At 38.1% G+C, this 17,942-nt stretch overlaps 1 protein-coding gene across 2 annotated transcripts in view; it reads right to left on the reverse strand.

Moving 5' to 3' along the window:
- Fnip1 (folliculin interacting protein 1) overlaps positions 1-17,942 on the reverse strand; it is a 59,702-nt gene that overhangs the window by 5,195 nt on the left and 36,565 nt on the right. For both annotated transcript variants that reach the window (XM_090321134.1, XM_090321133.1), the window contains 9 exons: positions 17,141-17,212; positions 15,066-15,201; positions 14,183-14,384; positions 10,861-10,946; positions 9,456-9,602; positions 7,823-7,992; positions 3,898-5,302; positions 2,655-2,823; positions 22-219 (listed from right to left, as the gene is read on the reverse strand). In XM_090321134.1, coding sequence (XP_090177260.1) covers positions 22-219; positions 2,655-2,823; positions 3,898-5,302; positions 7,823-7,992; positions 9,456-9,602; positions 10,861-10,946; positions 14,183-14,384; positions 15,066-15,201; positions 17,141-17,212 — 2,585 coding nt within the window. The remainder of the gene's footprint in view (positions 1-21; positions 220-2,654; positions 2,824-3,897; positions 5,303-7,822; positions 7,993-9,455; positions 9,603-10,860; positions 10,947-14,182; positions 14,385-15,065; positions 15,202-17,140; positions 17,213-17,942) is intronic.

Raw genomic sequence — 17,942 nt, forward strand, 5'->3', positions numbered from 1 at the left:
TCAAGCCTTACAAATACTTACAAAATTTGGAGACAAGTTATGCTTATAAAGCTGGAGAGTGGAATGAAGCAGATTGGAAACAAGACTGGAAACCAATACTTCCTTTCCCAATTTATTATCAGTCACTCGTCTCTGGCTGCTGGCCACTTGAACTGTCCATTTGTCCATATCAGCTATAATACAAACAGCTTCTGCTATTGGTTCATCCAATACTGGATGCTGGAAAGAAAACAATTCAACTATCGTAAGCAAGTTAAGCTTTTAAAAATATAAACAGGGCCAGTGCTAGTGGCTCACACCAGTAATCCTAGCTATTCAAAAGGCTGAGATATGAAGATCTTGGTTCCAAGCCATCCTGAGCAGAAAAGTCACTGAAACTCTTATCTCTAATTAACCACCGAAAACTGGAAGTAGAGCTGTGGTTACAAGTAGTAGAGTAATAACTTTGAACACAAAAGCAAAGAGACAGCATTCAGGCCCCGAGTTCAAGTCCCACGACCAACAAAAAAATAAAATTGATGGATGTAAGTGGCTCACACCTATAATCCTAGCTACTCAGGAAGCTGAAATCTGAGGATTGTGGTTTAAAGTCAACCCAGACAAAAAAAGTCTATGACAAACTCTTATCTCCACTAAATTACCAAAAAAGCCATAAGTGGAACACTATAAGTGGAGCTCCATAAGAGGAGCTCAAGTGGTAGAGTACTGGCCTTGAGCAAAAAAGCCTAGTGACAGTGCTCAGGAATAGCATAGAAAGCAGAGGAAAGAAGATAAAAGGAAAAGGAAAAAGATAATGAAAGTATACTAAATAAATGCTGTAAGAAAATAAACAAATAAATAAAAGGGCTGGGAGTTTGGCCTAGTGGTACAGTGCTTGCCTAGCATGCATGAATACCCGGCTTCAATTCCTCGGTACCACGTACACAGAAAAGCTGGCAATGTTGCTATGCCTCAAGTAGTAGAGCCCTAGCCTTCAGAAAGCCCATGGACAGTGTCCAGGCCCAGAGTTCAAGCCCCACGACCAAAAAAAAAAAAATCCTTCATAAATATAGACTCCAAAATCTGTAACAAAATACTATAAATCTTGTGTGACTGTAATCCTTCTGTATATCATCTTTATAATAAAACATTTAAAAATATTACAAGTCAAATATAGCAACATGTACAAAAGGATTATTTACCATGACCAAGTATGATTTTTCTCTAGGAATACAGAATTGTTTTATCTTCTAAAAATAAATCAAAATAACTTATGATCTTAAAACCACATGACCATCTCTGTAGATACAGGAAAGAAAATTTCACAATTCATGATTTAAAGAGCAAGTAAAAACAAAACTAAATTTCTTTCTAAGATTATAAATAGAAAGGAACTTCCTCTGTCTGATAAGTGTGTCCATAAAAACTCTATAAGTAATATACTTAGTAAATAAAAGGCAATGTTCTTCTCTTATGGTCAATAACAACACCAAGATATCTACTGTCACTCTTTCCACATAACAAACTCAAGGTTCTAGCACGTTCAATCAGGAAAAGAAAGCCATCCAGATTAGAAAGGAAAATTAAAAACTGTTCGCTGATGACATAAAGAACTCTAAAATGAGTGCTTGTGGCTCATGCCTGTAATCCTAGCTGCTCAGGAAGCTGAAATCTGAAGATTACAGTAGGAAGCCAGCACAGGGCAGGAAAGCTGGTGAGACTCTAATCTCCAATAATCTACCAAAAAGCTGAAAATGGAGCAGAGGCACAAGAGGTACAGCAAAATCTACCAAAAAGCTGAAAATGGAGCTGAGGCACAAGAGGTACAGCGCTAGCCTTGAGCAAAAGAAACTCAGGGACAGTGCTCAGGCCTTAAGTTCAAGCCCCAGGACCAACACTGGGGGTGTGAAAAGCCAATGAAGAAAATAATTCCATTTACATTTAAAATTTTCCAATTTTAGATCATAAATGCACATCTATGAACATATAAAGTAATCTTTGGGTTTCGATTTTCATTTGATAGATTTGTGGAATTCTACAATCACTTTCACTCTGCTAGACATAAAGATGCAGGTGATATTAAAAAAAATGATAAAGGCTGGGAATGTGGTTTAGTGGTAGAGTGCTTGCCTGGCATACTTGAAGCCCTTGATTCGATTCTTCAGTACCACATAAACAGAAAAGGCTGGAAATGGTGCTGTGGCTCAAGTGGTAGAACACTAGCCTTGAGCTTCGAAGCTCAGGGACAGAACCCAGGCCCTGAGTTCAAGCCCCACAACTGGCAAAAAGAAAGAAAGAGAGAGAGGAGGAGGGGAGGATAAGAAGGAGGGGGGAGGGAAAGAAAGGAATAGATTCAGAGAACAATAATTGTTAGTGTCATATGTGACTATACAATTACGTAAGTACTACTGAGTAATAGAGGTTTTGCTTTTAATATATTCAGAAATAGTGAAGGTTGGGGTTGTGAGTGTGGCCTAGTGGTAGAGTGCCTGCCTAGCATGCATGAAGCTCTGGGTTCCATTCCTATATACCACATACATAGAAAAGGCCAGAAGCAGCACTGTGGCTCAAGGGGTGGAGCACTAGCCTTGAGAAGGCTCAAGGACAATAAGCCTTAGCCTTGAGTTCAAGCCTCAAGACTGGCAAAGAAAAAAAAAGCAGTGAAGGTCACTTACTTGCACAGCATGAGACAAATCTGCCCCAAGACACTGACGGAGCCTCTCATCACTCCCTATTCCTTGAAGAACAAAGTCAGGCACATAAGATGAACAATAACCACCTAGCAAGGACCTCCCAAAGTTGGCAATGTTGGGCTGAACAGCACTCACTTCAATCAACTTCGACCTGGAGGAAAGATGCCCAAGGAACAAAAATTTAGTTTGTAACATACTTTACCATTGGGGGGTCAGGGGGAAGGTAGAGGAAGGTTAACTCTATGAGTCCACATTTCCAGTACCACTCTATAAAATATACTCACAATAAAATCATCCTTTAACACTGTCTCAAACTCTAAAACAGACCAAAAAAGTATTCTTATCTGGAGGTTTGGTGAAGAGCTTTGGAATGAGGTGAGCATGACTTTCAATATCAGAGCAGGAGAGCTCCTTGAATTAACACAACCAAACTGTGAAAAACCACCCTCCAAAATAAAATCACCTAAATAACAGGTAAATCTGGGTAGATAACATTTCTCAAGCATCCATTTTCTCCTTGTATAATTGCTCTGGAACATATGTTGTTTTCCTCTTGTTTGGGCCAAATTTACTCCCAACCTCAGAGATTTTCTGTCTCTTTCAGAATCTCTACAGGTCCTTTATTTAATTTTGCCAGTCCTGAGGCTTGAATTCTGAGCCTGGGCACTGTCCTCGAGCTTCTTTTTGCTCAAGGCTAGCACTCTACCACTTGGGCCACAGTATCACTTTCAGCTTTTTCTGTGATTGATCAGAGAGAAGAGTGTCACTGATTTTTTTCTGCCCAGGCTAGCTTCAAACTATAATCCTCAGATCTCAGCCTCCTGAGTAGCTAGGATTATAGGTATTAGCCACCAAGTGCCTAGTTCCACAGGTCCATTTTGAGAGCAAAATTCACTTCAAAGTGAGCACTTCTCTCTACATATTGCCTAGATCTTTTTTCTCTTCACAAAGCCTTGCTGAGGTGATGATGGGGCTCAGGTATAACTTTTCCTGAGTAAGAGCACATGATAATAAAAACTGTGTGTGTGTGTGTGTGTGTGTGTGTGTGTGTGTGTGTGTGTGTGTGTGTGTGTGTGTGTGTGTGTGTGTGTGTGTGTGTGTGTGTGTGTGTGTGTGTGTGTGTGTGTGTGTGTGTGTGTGTGTGTGTGTCTTTCTCTATCATCTGATTTAGAGACCAGCTAAACAAAGCAATGTTGTCTGTTCAGATAGGACCTGCCATACACACCCAGGAAAGGGGATTTCATCCTCTTCTGTCCAGTCCTCTTGCTCCCCTCCATAGTAACTGCTGACCTGTCTAGTGGCATCATGACTGGTGTCTTCGCTTTCACTATCCCCAAGGGCACTATCTGAGCTTTCGTTTCTTGGAATGTCCCATTCAGTTCCTACAGCATTTTTTTTATCTGAACTCTCTTTATCCCCATGGGGGACAAGAATGGAGAGTGTATTTCTTTGGTCCTGCTGAGGAAAGCAGGTTTTACATGGATCTTGGTGAATTCTTTCTGCACATTTACACAATTCATTGCTCTGGTTGTGTTTTATACACAATCTTTTGGAAAATGCTAACATATAGCAATGTTCTTTACTGCCAGTGCTTGTTTTAACTGGAACATCATCAATAGTCCTGGTTTCAATTGAATCATCATTAAAATATTCATCAAATAAGCTCATGCTTTCAGGATCTGAGGGACTCCAACAGGGAAGCTCTTCAGAACCCATGTTCTGTAGATCAGATGCTTCCGATTGGTCCTTGGTTGGCTGTTTCACTTCTTGGTGATTATCAGTTACCCCCCGATCTTCCTTCAATGGTTTGGTATGATGCCTGGTGATCTGATCCACCACAGCTTGACTTCTGAGTTCGGTATCTGAATCAGGTGACATTGAATCTCCAATCAGGAAAGTAACCCTTGTCTGGGTTGCGTCACAAGAAAAAGTAGCAGGCACAGTCTTATCTGGAGGTTTCTTCTCTACAACTATCCCTGTGGTTTTCATTGGTTTGCCTGTGGGATTATCTGAATCCAGCAGTTCTTTCTTTGGCCATGTTTCATCAGTAGTCTCCAAGCCTGACTCTGATAATACACATTTGTCTACTGGCGCAGATCCTGTGCACACAACCGTCTCTAATTTGGTGTCAAGGCAAGTTCTTAATTTATCTTTATACTGCTTCACATCAATAGCATTTTCTTCTTGGCACTCAGGAGAAATCACTCGGCAATCATCTGAAATTCCTAGCAGTTCCTTAGAATCCTCTTGAACATCTTCTCTCTCTTGCTGTGACACATTCTCTGTATTTTGCCCAAGAAGTGGATGACTGCAATATTTACAGCCACAATTAGGAGTTCTTATCTCTTCTGACTCTTTAAAAAGCAGACTGCTTTTGTTTCTATGCATTGTGACAAGGACATACTCTGATTCTTCAATTTCCCCCTTTTCTAAAGTGGTAGTGATCACTGTGCCTGGCATAACAATGGCTTCATCTTCCCCATTTTCTAAAAGATGAGTTTCCTGAAGTTCAGAGCATCTTATGAAGTAAGTTAGAAAATAAAGCAGCCTCTGGACCATGTCTTGTCGTTTGCCAACTACCACAGTCCGTGCTAAACGGACGGGAGAACCAATAGCACCATATAAGTCTCCTGAAATAGAAAAAAAAAATTAATAGACATACTTTCTTTACAGCTAAATAAGAATTATGAAAAAACTATGCTTAAGTCTATGAGGGGTAGCTCAGGTTTTACTTCAAGTTTGTTAAAATCTGACTGTTCAGGAAAACAGACTACAATGAATGGTGTTAATTAGAATAGTAGAAGGGTGGTTTATTGATTTTCATCCTGCCAATAATCTTCATATAGAGCTTTATACACTCAAAAGCAATTTCAAAACAGATTTGAAATTTCCCGATTAAGAATACTACTGATGCCAGATCCTGGTGGTTTTATGTCTGTAATCCTAGCTACTCAGGAGGCTTAGATGTGAGGGTTGTAGTTCAAAGCCAGCCCAGGCAAGAAAGTCTGGAAGATTCTTCTCTCCAATTAACCATCAGAAAACAAAAAATTGTGCAGTGGCTCAAAGTGGTAGAAAAGCTCAGCGACAGTGCCTAGGCCCTGAGTTCAATCCCCAAGACCAATAACAACAACAACGACAACAACAACAACAACAGAAAAGAAGAGTATTACTGATGGTAGCTGGGCACTGGTGGCTCTTACCTGTAATCCTAGTTACTCAGGAGGCTGGGATCTGAGGAGCCTAGTTTGAAACCAGCCCAGGAAGACAAATGCTACAGACTCCAATTAACCAGCAATTAGCCAGTGGAGGTATTGCTCAAGTGGTAGAGTAAAAAAGCTAAGGAAGAATACAAGTCCCAGTACTAGGGCATATGTGCACATACAGAACACTACTGAGGACTAGGTGTGACCCACCCTATAACAAGCTGAATGGATGAAATTGTGTTAAGGATCATGGTCTAAGGCTAGCCCACCAGACATATCTGAAAAATAGCTTAAGGCAAAAAGGCCTGATGGCATGGTAAAGTTACTTGCCTAGCAAGTAAAAGACCCTGAGTTGAAACCGTAGTACCACAACCACCAAAACATATGAGTAAACAAAAAATGAATTTCTTGAGTTTATGCCAGTCCAGGCATAAAACAATTTGTGAATCCACCCTCTAACAAGAGCTGGACATGCTGACACAAGTTTGTTACTCTAACTATTGGGAAGCCTAACATAGGTGAACAATGCTCAGGCAAAAAGAGGGACCTGATCTCCAAATAACCAGCAAAATAACAGAGGTGAAAGTGTGGCTCAGAGGAAGCAGCACCTGTTTATTTAAATTCAGAGTTCAAGCCTCAGTAATGCCAAGAAAAAAAAAATTTTAAAGATTATCAAACAGATGGGTACTGGTGACTCATGCCTATAATCCTAACTACTTAGGAGGCTGCGATCACAGGATCAAGGTTCAAAGCCAGCCTGGGCAAGACTGTGAGACTCTTATTTCCAATTAACCATCAGAAAACCAGAAGTGGTGCTGTGGCTCAAAGTGGTTGAGTACTAGCCTTGAGCAAAAAGAGCTCAGGGTGGGCTGGGAGTTTGGCCGAGTGTTAAGAGTGCTTGCCTGGCATACATGAAGACCTGGGTTCAATTCCTTGGTCCCACATACAAAGAAAAAAAGCCAGAAGTGGTGCTGTGGCTCAAGTGGTAGAGCTCTAGTCTTGAGAAAACCCAAGGACACTGTTCAAGCCCTGAGCCCAAGCCCAGGACTGGCAAAAAAAAAAAAGAGCTCAGGGACAGCACCCAAGCACTGAGTTCAAGCCCCATGACTAACCAAAAAAAAAAAAGGAACAACAAAAACATGAATAAGGGCATTCAAGTGCTCTCAGTCGACTTCCCTCTTCATGCTCCCACTCTACCCAATTGCTTTCTCCTCTCCATTCAGGAAATATCTTGCTCTATAGTTCAAGCTGGCCTTGAATTTACCATGTAGCTCAGGATGCTCTGAAATTATTATTGTATTATTATTATTATTATTACTATTATTATTATTGTGTTGGTACCAGAGCTTGGAACTCAGGGTCTAGCATCCTTGCTTGGCTTGCTTACTCAGGTTGATGTTCTACTATCTGAGCCATACCTCTAGTCCATAGTGTGACTGATTATTTTTTATAGACAAGAGTCTCATGGAATTCTCTGGAAAAGCTGGCTTCAAATCTTGATCCTTCATGTCTTAGCATCCTGAGAACCTAGGATTATAGTCTCCAACTCCTAAATGCTGGCATTATGGGCATCCATTACCGTACATAGCTTGTCGTGTTCCTAAACTGGAGTTACTTTAACTACACAGATGCTAATTGATGAAGTCTTTCTAGGTAAAGTAAGTAACTATAATAGAAAACACCATAAGAACCCTAAGGTTGTTAGTAAACCAACTATTTGACTGCAATTCCTGAATCTCTACCTACAAATTCTTGAGCTGTTAAGTTCTCCATTTGATATTAGGTATAAGACAACAGGAAAACTTAGCAGACAGGATAGCAGAGAGATGGTTTAGAATGAAAGGTATAAAAGGCAGAGTTTTGTTTATTTTTTTTCTAAAAAAGTTCTGCACAATTACCCAAATCTTAAGTGTAAATATAGAGTGTAAGAGTTTTCAGATTACATACCCAGTTGTGCCCAAAGTGGGTTATATGGATGACTTTTTGCCAACATGTCCACACTCTGAGAGGAATGTTTCTCTAAAAATATTTTTATAGGTGGCTGTCCATTTGGCATGACTGTTGGAACCCAGGCAAGATGATTGGTCAACACTGCAGTGATGAGAGCTGGCAAGAATCTGAAAACAAAATGCACCCACTCAGATTCCAGTCTACCTTATACAACCTGAGGTAAAATGTTTCACAGAGTAAACAAAGAGAGCACATATTTTCAGAGGCATGCTACCAGAATGAAAAAGAGAACTAATAACTCTTTTTCTTGGGGAAAATAAAATCTTCAAAGCAGAACATTAATAAGGAACTATTTCAAGTCATAACTACAAGACAAAATTCCATTTTATTTTGATAAACTATGGATTCTTTTCAGCATTTAAAATTTACATATTTCACTAATGAATGAAATAGCAGGTCCTTAATTTCTAAATATATGTTAACAATTTCCAAATTATTGAATGGGAAAAAATAAAGAGAACTCTAAACTTTGTTTACCATTAAAAGAGAATAAAAGCATTTGAATAACTTATCTGAATTCTAAAGACTTAGTCAATAGAAGAAAACCAAAGTATCACTGGTAGGCTCAGGCTCATTCCTGTAACCCTAGCAACTAAGGAGGCTGAGATCTGAGAATCATAATTTGAAGTCAGCTCAGGAAGGAAAAGTCCATGAGACTCTTATCTCCAATTAATTACTACCAAAAAGCCTGAAGTGGAGCTATGGCTCAAAGTGGCAGAGTTCTAGCCTTGAGTAAAAAAGTCCAGGGACAGCACCCAGGCCCTGAATTCAAGACCCAAAATTGCCATGCGCGCACAGCATCACTTCCGGCTTTTTCTATGTATGCAGTACCCAGGAATTGAATCTGGTTCTTCATGCATGCTAGGCAAGTACTCTACCACTAAGCCAAACTCCCTGCCCTCCTTACACATTTTTTAAACCTCTTTTCTAAGAAATGAAACTCTGTGTATGTGGGTATGTGTGTGTGTGCACACGCGCACACACGCACATACGTGTGTGAGCATGCATGCGCACCAGTCCTAAGGCTTGAACCCAAGGCTTCAGTATTGCTGAGTTTTTGTGCTAAGGACGAGTGCTCTACCACTTGAGCCATAGCTCCACTTCCAGCTTTCTTTGGTGGTTAATTTGAGAAAAAAGTTACATGAACTTTCCTGTCTCATCTGGCTTCAAACTGCCATCCTCAGAGCTCAGTCTCCTGAACAGTTAGGATTATAGGCATGAGCCACCAGTACTTGGCTTGAAATATAAGTTTTATAAATATATATAACTCCTCCTCCCACCCCAAATGGGAAGCCTCTGAAAATTCTGCAAAATGTTAGATTTAACACAGGAATTTTTAGGTGTTTTTCATTTTATGCCACTAGTCTATATTCATTAAGGATTTTTAGAATAGTTGTGATTGTTAATTTAAAAAATTTATAAAGATATCAGATCATTATTCCTGTTTTTACATTATACACTCTTTTCACTGTTCACTCCCAATTGAGATATCCTTATATCTACAACAAATGATAAGAAACACAAACATAAATAAATGAATTAAGGAAAAAACAAACAAAACAGGCCCTACTGATTTTTGGAAGCATTTTCCATTAGAAAAGTGAATTCCTTCATGAAGCAATGGCAAAGCTGGTTCTTTCCTGGAGTACCCGACATCATAGTGAGCCAGACAGGTTCTCCAATACGTGGCATTGTGTAAAGATTACAAATTGTTGTTCTGAAAAAAGAAAAAACATTATGAAATGTATAGTTCTTCAAATTATGTAAGCTTAAAAGGATATGCTGGCAGTGTGAGCCTTATACTTCATGTGGTTTCAAAATAAGTCAATGAAATGAAGTTTTTCCTTCTTTATCATCACCATTGTAGCATGAAAAATGTTTCATACATATGTTTTTTCTCATTTAAATGTTACTTAATATATATTAATTTAAAATATGCTATTTCCTATGAAAATTACAGTAAATAATTCCTATACTTTAAACATAGCCATTTTTCTACTTGTAAAATTAAAGGACAAGACTAGGAATTTCTAGAACACTCTCCAGTTGTATATATATTATATTGACATATCTGTATCTACTACACATATCTGTATCTGTTACCCCAGGAGTAGCAAAAACAAACAAAAAACCCTAAGAATTAAAAGTGTTTTATCAGCGTACTGGTAGTTCACACCTATAATCCTAGCTACTCAGCAAGCTGAGATCTGTGAATCATAGTTCAAAGCCAGTCTGGGCAAGAAAATCTGTGAAACTTTTATCTCTAACCCCCAGAAAGCTGAAACTGACACTGCCATTCAAAGTGGTAGAGTACTATCCTTGAGCAAAAAAGAGCTCAAGGACAATTCCTAGCCCCTAAGTTGAAGCCCAACAACTGATCAAAAAAGAAAAAAAAAAAAAAGAAGTGTTTTAAGCTAGGTGCCAGTGGCTCATACTTATATTCCTAGCTACTCAGGAGGCTAAGATCTAAGGATCATAGATAGAAGCTAGCCCAGGCAGGAACATCTGTGAGACTCTTATCTCCAGTAAATTACCAAAAAGTGGGAAGTGCAACTGTGGCTGAAGTAGTGAGCTAATCTTAAGCAAAAGCAGCTCAGGGACAGCACTCAGTCCCAGGACCAACACAAAACAAAACAAAAGAAATGTAGTCTTGGTATCCTGTATACACTATGTAGAACATGAACTAAGCAACTTGTGTCCAGGGATGAGAAAGGGAAACTAGGAGAAAATGAATTACTGAATTTTACTGTCGTATAATTATGACAGGATTTTTAAAAGAACTGTAATCTAAGCAGCACTTGGAAAGCTGAAGCTGGACGATCACAAGTTCAAGGTTCAGGCTGAGCTAAATAGAGAAAGACTGTCTCCAAAAAACAAGAGGAGGGGAGGGACAGAGATATCTGAAGAACTAAATTTTATTAGAATAAATACACTGTAAAACAACTCTGCATTTTAGGAAAGTGGGAAGTAAGTACCTGAACTCATTTAGGGCGTCAACAATCCGATTGTATGCCAAACTCCTCTGACTAGCATCAGTGGATCTCCGGCTCATTTTCATAGCCTTGAAAATAATCATTACATAGTTAATTCTTAAACCAATGATAGTCAAAACATAGGGAAAAAAAAGAAAAAGTCATGCATTTATATAATGCTACAACAATATTATCCAGAACAAAATTTAAAACTTTGATCCACATATTTACAATAATTTTTTTTAGTTCCAAATTTTCAACTGCTAAATCTCTTACTAGATATGTTAGGACACACCTATAATCCCAGTTACTCAGGAGGAACAAGAAAGAGAATCTTGGTCCTAGGCCAGGCCTGGCCTGGGAAAATCTAGTATTGCTCACCCCACCCTTGCACATACATACATACATACATACATACATACATACATACATACAGCAAGCAAGCAACACTGGGCCAGAAATATAGCTTGGTGATACAGCACATAAAGCCTTGGGTTATATCTGGCAGAAAGCAAGGAAGATAGATAGAGGAAGGAAGGAAAAAGGATTTTTATACTTTACTTTGTCAAAAGCCATTTAATTTTACATTCTTTACATAATTACAAATCAGTTACGTTTTTCTAAAAAACATATTGAAGAGATAATTACATTACTTCAGGTCAGTTTCATAAGGTTAAAATAAAATTTAATTTTTATTTTTCAATGTGTTAGGTGAGAGATGTGCAACATATAAAGCAGTTAAGGTGTTTATAAGATTCAGTGGTTAGGGCTGGGAGTTTAACCTAGTGGTAGAGCGCTTGCCTAGCATACACGAAGACCCAGGTTCGAGTCCTCAGTACCACATACATAGAAAAAAGCTGGAAGTGGTGCTGAGGCTCAAGTGGTAGAGTTCTAGCCTTCAGAAAGCCCAAGGACAGCGCCGAGGCCCTGAGTTCAAGACCCAGGACTGCCTCCCCCTCAAAAAAAAGATTCAGTAGTTAGATTTTGTTTTATCAACAACATATAAAACCATTATAGTTCTCAAAAGAAATAGAGATTTCAAGATAATTGCCAAAGTGCTTAGAAACAAGCTTTTATTAAAGAAAGTATGTGGCTTTGTAAGCACGCCATGGAAGGAAATGTCTTTAGATGGTCCAGTGTTTACAAAATGTTATCATTATTTAACTCCAATAGAACATTTTAAATTAAATCCCATTCATTTATTTAAAAAATAGTTTTATTTTTCAGTCACACAATTAAGTATGATGACTTGGACAACAATAGTCTATAAAATAGGACAGCAGCCAACCAAAGAAAATGTTACCACCATCTAATTTAAAAAATGAAAATGGAAGCTGGGATGTGGCTTAGTGGTAGAGTGCTTGCCTAACATGCATGAAGTCTTGGGTTCAATTCCTCAGTACCACATAAACAGAAAAGGCCAGAAGTGATGTAGTAATGTTGTGGCTCAAGTGGTAGAGTGCTAGCCTTGAAAAGAAGCTCAGAGACTGTACCTAAGCCCCCGAGTTCAAGCCTCAGAACTGGCAAAAAAAAAAAAAAAAAAGAATCTGGTCTTTACTCATTTGTTTAACATATTGTTAATGACTTAATTTGCTTTTTTGGGGGGGGGGGGATGTTATGGGGCTTGGATTCTGGGTCTGGGTGCTGTCCCTGAGATAGATATTCAGCTCAAGGCTACTGACAAACCCCTTGAGCCACAGTGCACTTCCCATTTTCTAGTGGTTAAATTGGAGGTAAGAGTCTCATGGTCTTTAGTGCCTGTCTTGGACTTTGAAACACAATCCTCAGATCTTAGCCTCCTGAAGGATTATAGGCATGAGCCACCACACCAGGCTTAATTTGCTTTTTGACAGGTTTAATGTGTTCTCTAGATGTAGATTACCTTTAGTTATTTCTGAGTAAAGATCCTCTGCATTGTAAGACATTCTGGTTTTCTGTGTTGCTATTAGGGCTTGTACTCTTGCTTAGCTTTTTTGCTGAAAGCTAGCACTATAACATTTGAGCATTCTACCCACTCTATCATACTTCCACTTCCAGCTTTTCTGCTGGCTAACTAAAGGAGAGTCTCTTGGATTTGTCTGATTGGGCTGGCTTCAAGCCATGATCCTCAGATCTCAGCCTCCTGAGCAGCCTGGATTACAGGCATGAGCCATCAGCCTCTACTTTCTCCTTGAAAACACTTTCAATGCCTCCCTACGAAAATCCTCTTATTCCCTCCTAAATGGCCAATCCTTTTTCTATTTGCTTTTGCAGATTCTTTCTCATCTCCTCAAGTCCTAGTTATTGAAATGCTTGACAACATACTCTAAAGGGTTTCCTTTCCTCTCATTGCTATCTCATTCAGTTTCGTGCCTTTAAATATCACCTCTCTTCCAAATTCTAGGATCATAAAAACAAGTGGACATCCAGAAGGCATTTCAAAATAAACCCTATTGATCTTTCCATCAAACCATTTCCATCTGTAGTCTTCCTCTCAGTTTAGTATTGACACGACCCTTATAAAGGTCAATCTGTCATTTTCTCTTTCATATCCCATTTACCATCTATCAACTAGTTCTATTTGCTCCACTGATAAAATATATAGCACTTCTATCATAAAAACTAGTTTCTGTTTTCACTATCTCTTACCTATAATGCTGTAGTAGTCTCCTAACTAGTTTCACGACATCTAACTTTGTTCCTAGAAATCTATCCTCTACCAGCAAGTGTAGTAGTAATCCTTCTAAAGAATGGGATTTCCCCATTCCACTGGGTTCTCATCCTTCTTAAGAAGGATATCCCGCAAGACCTGATATAACTTAGCCTCAGTTCAGCCCAGATTTTATTCCTGTCACTGGGCCTTTTCCTTGGTCTCAAATATTTTCTCTATAATTCCTCTGGTTGACCCTCCATGTGTTCTTTATCATTTTATTGGTAGTCTTCTTAATGATACTATATTAGTAATCTTTTTTTCCAAAATACTTGACATAACTTTCATTTTTCTTTACAATAGTATTATCTAAAGTAATACATATCAATCTATTTACTTTTCTATAAGGTCAGGAATTTTGCTTTCTTTACTGAATTTCTCTTCAGTTGCTACAATAATCCTACTGTATTACAAAGCTCACATTTTAGTTCAGGAATAAATAAATAAGTAAATGGCCTTAAATCTCTTACACACTGAAGATCCTTTGTAAAGCTTGAATCTATTTGCATTTCTAAGACTATTATGAAAGGCACCTGTCAATTGTCTTCTAAATAAAAAAAAAGTTTAATCAGAAAAACAACTTACAAGGAAAAGAGAAAAAAAATTAGTTTTTTACAAGATGTAAGAAACACTTACCTGTTCTATTGCACTCTTTAATTTGTTCATGTGGCTTTCAAAAAGAGGAAAATGTGAAAAAAAGAATTCATTAAATTTGTTGTTTTCCTCTTCATCTTTGGATAATGAAAAGATTACCCCAATTGCAATCTTCTTTTTCCTCACAATTCCTGGGTTAGGGCCACAGCTTTCATCTGACAGATTAAAACTTTCTTCTATAGACCTTAAGAATAAATGTTTAAAAAGGTTTTACAAGGCTTTGGTTTTAAAAAAATGCAACTCAATCTTCTTGTTAACTAAATATAAGTAAGCTAAAAACTGTCTTTTTATCAAATAAATGTAAATTTTTAATATCAATTGTATAACTTTAGGAAATTCTACTAGCTGTTCATTCTTGCTCACACTTTTATATTAAAATTTACTAGAAAGTTAAATTGAGTATAAAGTTTAGATAAGACTGGCATAATCTATTCAGTGTTCTACTTGTCTTTTGATTCCCAAAGTAAGATGAAAGATGAAAGAATAAAGGGGGGCTAGGACTTTGGTCTAGGGGTAGAATGCTTGCCTAGCACGCACGAACACCAGGTTTCAATTACTCAGTACCACATACATAGAAAAATGATGGAAGCGGTGCTGTGGTTCAAGTGGCAGACCATTGGCCTTGAGAAAAAAAAGCCCAAAGGCAGTGCTCAGGCCCTGAGTGCAGCAAGCCCCAGGACTGGCAAAAAAAAAAAGTCTCATGGGGACTTTTCTGCCCCATAATCAATAAAATAAATAAATAAATAAATATAATCCATTCACCTGTTCTAGATATCACATACATAAAACAGAAGTCCAGGCTCTAAAAATTCCATATAAACTTGTGTTAAAGAAACTATTTGATCTTGCTTAAATTCCTACTTACCATCTAGGAAATACCCCATTTTCTAAACTTGTTGTTTGGCTTCGTCGCCAGCGTCTCTGGTAGCTGCTGGCACAGCTTCGAGTAAGGGAGGAGTTTGGAGAGGGAAATGGGGTGATAAGCAAGCTGCTGAGAGATGCTGTTAAAATCAGAAGAAAAAGTGTAATGTATAAGTCAACAATGATGAAGCATAGTGACAAATTTCTTTTTAACAAATTTCAGAGTTAGAAGACTCAAATTTTTCAACTTTGCTTCATAGGCCTCTCAATAGGCCTCTCAAATTTTCCATTAAAAAATACCCCATTCCTTGGAGATGTTGTATGACAAAAATAAGTCAAAACAAATATATTTACTATACTATTATTGATATTTTTTATCAGTTGTGGGACATGAACTCTTTAGCCTGGGCACTGTTCCTGAGCTCTTCAGCTCAAGGCCAGTGCTCTACTGCTTTGAGCCACAGAGATGCTTCTCATTTTCTGGTGGTTAGTTGAAGATAAGTCTCACAGTCTTTCTTGCCCAGGCTGGTTTTGAATCAAGATCCTCAGATCTCAGCCTTCTGAGTAGCTAGGATTATAGGCATGAGTCATCAGCGCCCGGTTTATTTACTATATTATTAGAAGAGAACACAATTCATTTAAATGTTCTACATGAGTTTAATTACTTAGAACAGGCCCACAGATGTTTTTAACCAAGCTTTCCAATTCATACATAAGAAAATATGTCGTCATCACCCAAATCTTAGATGAAATGAAAAGTAAACTCTTACTACTTATTCTCTGAATAAATTTAAGGAGTTCTTCTATTGTCCAACATAGCAACCAAAATTAATGATGATATATTACATGCTTGTGCAATGTGGGCAGGAATATTATATGGTCTCACCACAAACATGGAATCTGAGTTAATTATATAGGTGTGTGTATGTATACACATATATAAATATATGGCAATTAGCTATATTTCTTTATTGTGCAGTGTACATTTATTCCACGTGATGTACTGGTGATTGTTTTTGTCTGTTTTGGCTAGTCATGGGGCTTGAACTCAGGGCCTGGGTATTGTCCCTAAGCTTTTTCAATCAAGGCTAGCACTCTACCACTCTGAACCATAGCACCACTTCCGGTTTTCTAGTGGTTAACTGGAGATAAAAGTCTCACAGACTTTCTTACCCAGGCTGGCTTTGAACCGTGATCCTCAGATCTCATCCTCCTTAGTAGCTAGGATTACAGGTGTGAGCCACTGGCACCTGACTTGTGCAGGTGATTTTGTAAATGGTGATTTTTAATTTTGTTTTTATCAGCTACAAAAGCCTAAGCACTTTACTAGGTCAAATCAGTCTTTGGAAACAGTCCAATTATTTCAAGAGCATTTTTCTACTGCTCACCTATGGAATTCAATTTGTGCTATGATTAATCTTGCCATCCAGAAACGGGATCAGAATGACTTTAGATAGCAGAGTTTTAGAATTTCACATTCCTATCTAACAATATTTCAAAACTAACTCTACCTTTCATTTAGCACAGAGTAGGTCATGAAACCTAACTAAAACAACCTTCTCTGCACCTCTGCCTGGATATTTCTATTTATTTCTCAACATATAATTCAAGCATTAATGCCTCTAAAAAGCATTGCTGGCACCCTGTGTCTGCCCCTTTGCACAGGCTAAATTAGGTCCCCCTTTTCTAAACGTTGTTGCACAAGATCTATCACTGGTATAACTAAGATAAGTATGAATGAATGAACTGGGTACAGAATTACATGGCAAAGGCAGGGTTTAAAAATATCAGCTCAAGGCCAGGAGTTTGGCCTAGTGGTAGAGTGCTTGCCTAGCATGCATGAAGACCCAGGTTCGATTCCTCGGTACCACATACATAGCAAAAAAAGCCAGAAGTGGTGCTGTGGCTCAAGTGGTGGAGTCCTAGCCTTGAGAAAATCCAGGGACAGTGCTCAGGCCCTGAGCCCAAGCCCAGGACTGGCAAAAAAAAAAAAAAAAAAAAAGTGTAAAAAAAAAAATATCAGCTCAAGTAACAGCAACATCATAAAATTCTGGATATCCTTCATGAACATGACATTACCAGAACGTGCTATGCCACTGTCTCGGTCCTCGTTCAGCTCTCTTCCAGGCATGTCCATTGGGTTGCTGTGAACTATAAATCAGACAAAACTATCAGTTATAAAGTAAATCCTTATTCAAGTAAATGTTGTTCCTTTTAAATTGCAAACAGAATCATGCTCATTCCTTTATTTTTTGTGGCATAGCATCAACCCAGCACCAAGAGCTATAACTCAGTTGAACAAGCTTTGAGATCTACTGAAGAAATTATATAATATCTAAAGACACCAGAGGAAACTAAAATTCATATTCACATTCAATGACATAGAAAGATATTCACAAAATACTATTAAAAGAAAAATGATAAAACAATATAAGTCTCATTCACACACTACTGTGGCTCATTCTAGCAATGTTTAATTAGAAACATAATAAATAAAAATAAAATTTACTAGTTAAAACAAGAAAGCAGCCAGATGTGGTGGTTCATGCCTATAATCCCAGCACTTTGACAGTTGAGACAGGAGGACCTGAGGCTTGTGAACAGCTGGGGAATATAGGGAGCCCTTGTTTCAATTAAAGATAAGGAGAGCTTAAATTGATAATAATCTAAGAACAATAATGATCTGTATTCCAATTTTGATATAATTTCCATCAGAAAGTTATGATATTAAGTCTCTGTGTGTGAAATGTGTAAAAACATGGAATAAGAGCTACACACTATGTGATCAAACAATTTAATCATGTAAACAATGATACAAGTCTTTCATTCCAGAGCTTGTTCATCTAAATCTTAGCTCTATGAAAAATCATTCAGATAGAAT

The sequence above is a fragment of the Megascapheus bottae genome, chromosome 29 (genome assembly GCF_031878675.1).
Source record: "Megascapheus bottae isolate mThoBot1 chromosome 29, mThoBot2.hap1, whole genome shotgun sequence".
NCBI classification, from domain to species: domain Eukaryota; kingdom Metazoa; phylum Chordata; class Mammalia; order Rodentia; family Geomyidae; genus Megascapheus; species Megascapheus bottae.